The 4,057-nt window shown below is 55.0% G+C and overlaps 1 protein-coding gene across 1 annotated transcript; it reads left to right on the top strand.

Annotated features, from left to right (window-relative positions):
• Positions 1-1,511: 1,511 nt before the first annotated feature.
• CABS01_03525 (fork head domain-containing protein) lies at positions 1,512-3,443 on the top strand (the record flags this gene model as incomplete). The annotated part of the gene is made up of 2 exons (XM_060536900.1): positions 1,512-2,453; positions 2,661-3,443. 2 exons carry the CDS (start codon positions 1,512-1,514, stop codon positions 3,441-3,443), a joined length of 1,725 nt encoding a protein of 574 aa, XP_060392819.1.
• Between the last annotated feature and the right edge of the window lie 614 nt (positions 3,444-4,057).

Raw genomic sequence — 4,057 nt, forward strand, 5'->3', positions numbered from 1 at the left:
ATGGTTGCACGCAGACGACCTGGATCATGGGTCGACGGCTCTTAACGAATGGGCACCAGGTCGGTGGCGTTGTTAGTTCCAACGGCTTTTGCTCTACCTTCGGGGTAGAGACCACATGGAGACGAGGGAGGAGGAGAGAAAGGTAATCCGAAGAAAGAAACGCCCTTGGAGGCTCCCCGTACCGCCCAGTCCAGCCCCGGCCGTCTTCTACTCCTCGCACCTTTTCTTTGGCAACAGGGCGTCCGTTCAGTTCAGAGTTAGTAACCTGATCCCTTCATGAGGATGCATAAGGGGACGCCATTTCCGACATTCCTTCAATCAGCATTCCAGAATAGAAATTCCATGATCCCGGTCGACTATACTCTTGCACTTGCCCCGGACGGAGCTGATGGCAGAAGCCACATCCAAGCCTCCATCTGTTTCCGTTTGCGTCCGGTCTTGGAGAATAGAGGCTGCAACGGATCTGTGCATGCAGCAGAGAGGTTGCCGCAGACGTGGATGGGGACCTCTATCTAGTTGACACACGCACATAGGCAAAGACAGAGAGGGAAACGCAGGCGGCAGAGAGAGAGAGTAAAGGAGACTGGAGGGCGCGCAGACCAGCAATCGCGCATAGAGAAGAGCTTCAGACAGACGCATATACGCACACAAGCATATACACAACAAGCAGACACACACACACACACACATACACGCACACGCATACACACACACACACATGGCGCCGCCGCGGCAGCGGGAAGACAACGCTAAAACAAGAGCCAAGCAATGAGCTGGCACATGTTGCCCTCTCTGTCATTCTCACTCACTCTGTTCCTCTCTCTCTCTCTCTCTCTTCCTCTCCCGATATCCACATGGCCAATGTTACGCTAACACCCCCTACAACCCATGTCAGTTCTATCGACAGTCCACACACCCCCCCATCTTGCAACCTTACCCCGGTCCTGCGCCTCTCTGGCTGGCTCATCCCAGATCCTGTACGTATCTTCTTGTACGTACTCAAGAAGACCAAATTGGGCGACATACGTCTGTCTGTTCCTTGCACTACGCTCTACTACCAACATGGGAACATCTGGAAGATAGGACAGGCCTCTCTCTCTCTCTCTCTCTTGTTAAATCACAACGGGGTCAACCCCTTGCTGGAGGCACCTTGAATAGCCATCTGTGCTTCTTTTGGTCTTGAACCAACATCGTTGAAGTCGCCTCATTAATAACCTCTCGTGTCTCCTCTCACTTTCTCGAGACGCCTTCCTGAGACGGTCTTTTATTCGATATCAAGCTCAACATCGTCAACCCGTTGTCTCACCTCGACCATTGTTAAACTTCGACTCCTCCTCTCCCCCACCCTGCCTTCATCCTTACAACATCATCTTCAAGTGGTGTCTGGCATCTTCATCTATCCCTCATTTTGAAACCTCTTTCCGCGCAAACTTCTTCCCAACTTGTTTCAGACAGCGTTACCTGATTCTCTTCCCCTTCCTCCTCCACACAGTCCTACTGTTCACCGCATCATGACGGCAAAGAACTCACCTCAACACAACATGGGCGCTACCCTGGCCCATCAACAGCAGAGCAATAGCACACAGTCTTCAACCGCCTTGGCCATCAAGACGGACATGGTGGAAACATACAACACCATGGCCCCTGAACAGCAACCACAACAACAACAACTTCAGCAACGATCTTTCACCGTCCAAGATCCTCAACCATACTACACACAGCTCACTGCCATCAGCCAGCATCAATATCCGTCGCCAGTCATGAACCACACTACCTGGTCCTCGCCACAGTCCATGTCTACAGATGAATTTGACAACTACTCATACCGCGGCCAGACCGTTCAGTCGGCATACAACCCAGCCTCTCTCTCACCGAGAAGCTGGCCCTCGTCAACCCAGACCCCCCCACCGGTGCAAGCCTCGCAGTACGAGTTGCCCATTCGTTCGCAGGAACCAGCCTTTGGGCTTGCCAACGACCACTTGACAATGTCGCCAGAGACTCTACGCGGAACAGATCTAAATGTCTCCCTTCACTACAGTAACAGCGGCTATCCCCACGGCTTTGAGCAGCGCCATTTCGATCCCGAGCCCTTGCAGCGAACTCTGGAGAGCGATAGAGTTCACTACGCATCTTCGCCGGGTACCGACGCTCCTGGGTCACCCTACGGCGGCTCTCCGACCTCGTTCCACGTTGGCGACTTGCCCGATGGCATCCAGAATCTCGGTAGCCAGAGTCCCTCTACCAAGGCCAACCCCCAGTCAGATGCTGCCAACAACAACGGCGAGGGTCCGCCTTACGCCAAACTCATCCACAGAGCCCTCAAGAACGCACCAGACCACTCCATGACTTTGCAGGAGCTCTACAAGTGGTTCAGAGACAACACCAACAAGCCTCAGAGGACCGAGAAGAACGGATGGCAGAACAGCATCCGTCACAACCTCAGCATGAACGACGTAAGTATCTTTGCCTGTTCGCTCGCCCCACGTCACTCCAGTAGGATCATTATCCTGCCCAAGAAGGCCCCATGCATATTATGCTTGAACTCCAACCCCCTGGCTAGTGAAGCATTTGCATCTTGCATAAGCCTAACCGACGAGCCCCTCTTTGTCCCCTACCGTAACACAATGATCCTGTTCGCTAACACGAGAACTCCCATCTAGGCTTTCCAGAGAAGAGAGAAGGAGATTTTTACGCAACCAGACGGCCACACCTCTAACGAGAAGCGCGTGTCTGAGTGGTACCTCAACCCCAAGTACCTTGATGACATTCTGCCGACCACGCACTTCCGCGATGGCAACCGTGGCGGCACCTCTCGCAGCCTCCTCGGTCGCCGTGCCTGCAACGCCGCCGCCGCCAACGCCAACGCACTCGGCGGCGGTCCCATGGGCATGGGAAGACGCAACAGCCCTCCCCGCTCTTCCACCATCACGCACTACCCGAACCCCGACTATCCCAACCGATCCATGCCCGGCCGCGCCATGTCTGGACGCCGAGGAGGCCGCGCCACGACAAACTCCCGCAACGCAAGGCGCCAGCGATCCCAGACCGGGTCCATGAGCCCCGTCATGGCCTCGCAGCATCACCACCAGCACCATCACCATCAGCAGCAGCTTCCTCCGCACATGCAGATTCACGAGGAGATGATGAGACGGAGTCAGGTGACCAACGAGCAGTGCTTCCAGCAACAGCAGCAGCGCGAAATTCAAGCTCGCGGCGGTCCTCTCAACCTCAGCCCCATTTCTCCTACCGGAACCGTCATCGTTGGCAGCACGCCCGGCGGCGGCAACATCACGACTCCTACCAGTGCTCCGGATCCCTTCATGGCCGCGGCCCAGCCCTACCAGTTCCAGGGCTATGCCATGGCTGATGTTTCTGGAGTGTACAGCCCTTCGACACCCGCCGGCGGTGCCATCTATGGATGGGGCTCCAACGCCCAGTTGTGAGCGGTGTTGGCACATCACATCTCATGATTGGAGACGGGTTGGTGCGGCTGGGTTGGTGTGGCTCCTGTGGTGTGAGTGCTTCGTCTCTGGGGTGGTCTGTAACTCTTTCCCTTCCTCTATCTATTTTTTTCACAACGGCGTTTACCGGGGGTAACGATTGTTTCCCCCTCCCCTCTACCAGAAGCGTAGATCGAGTTGGGTTGGTCATGGGTGGGTGGCTTTCTTTCTCGCTTTTCCGCCTTTTAGGGCGATGATGTATTATTGTACGGCGGGTTGGACGGTCGCGGGAAGTCAAAAAGTCTCCGCCTCTGGATGTCAAGGGTCAGAAGAGGGCAACAAAAAAAAAACACAAAAAGACATGAAGATCAGTTCCCAAGAGGAATAGAGCTTCCAGTTGTTTCATTACCCCATCAAAGCCTCTTCCACCTCTTGTCACACTTCTCGATTTGGTCTGCTTACGCCTATCTCCATCTCTAACGACTACCCTCGCCTTTCCTGTTAAGACGGAAAACCAGCAACAAGTTTTCGCGGCGGAGTATTCCGTCTGGTTGGACGGGACATCACGAGAGCGGTCCGGCTATCTTCTCTAGCTGTTCTCGGGGGCCCCGGCCCCG

Source organism: Colletotrichum abscissum (assembly GCF_030869225.1).
Source record: "Colletotrichum abscissum strain IMI 504890 chromosome Unknown Scaffold_6.1, whole genome shotgun sequence".
Classification (NCBI taxonomy): Eukaryota; Fungi; Ascomycota; class Sordariomycetes; order Glomerellales; family Glomerellaceae; genus Colletotrichum; species Colletotrichum abscissum.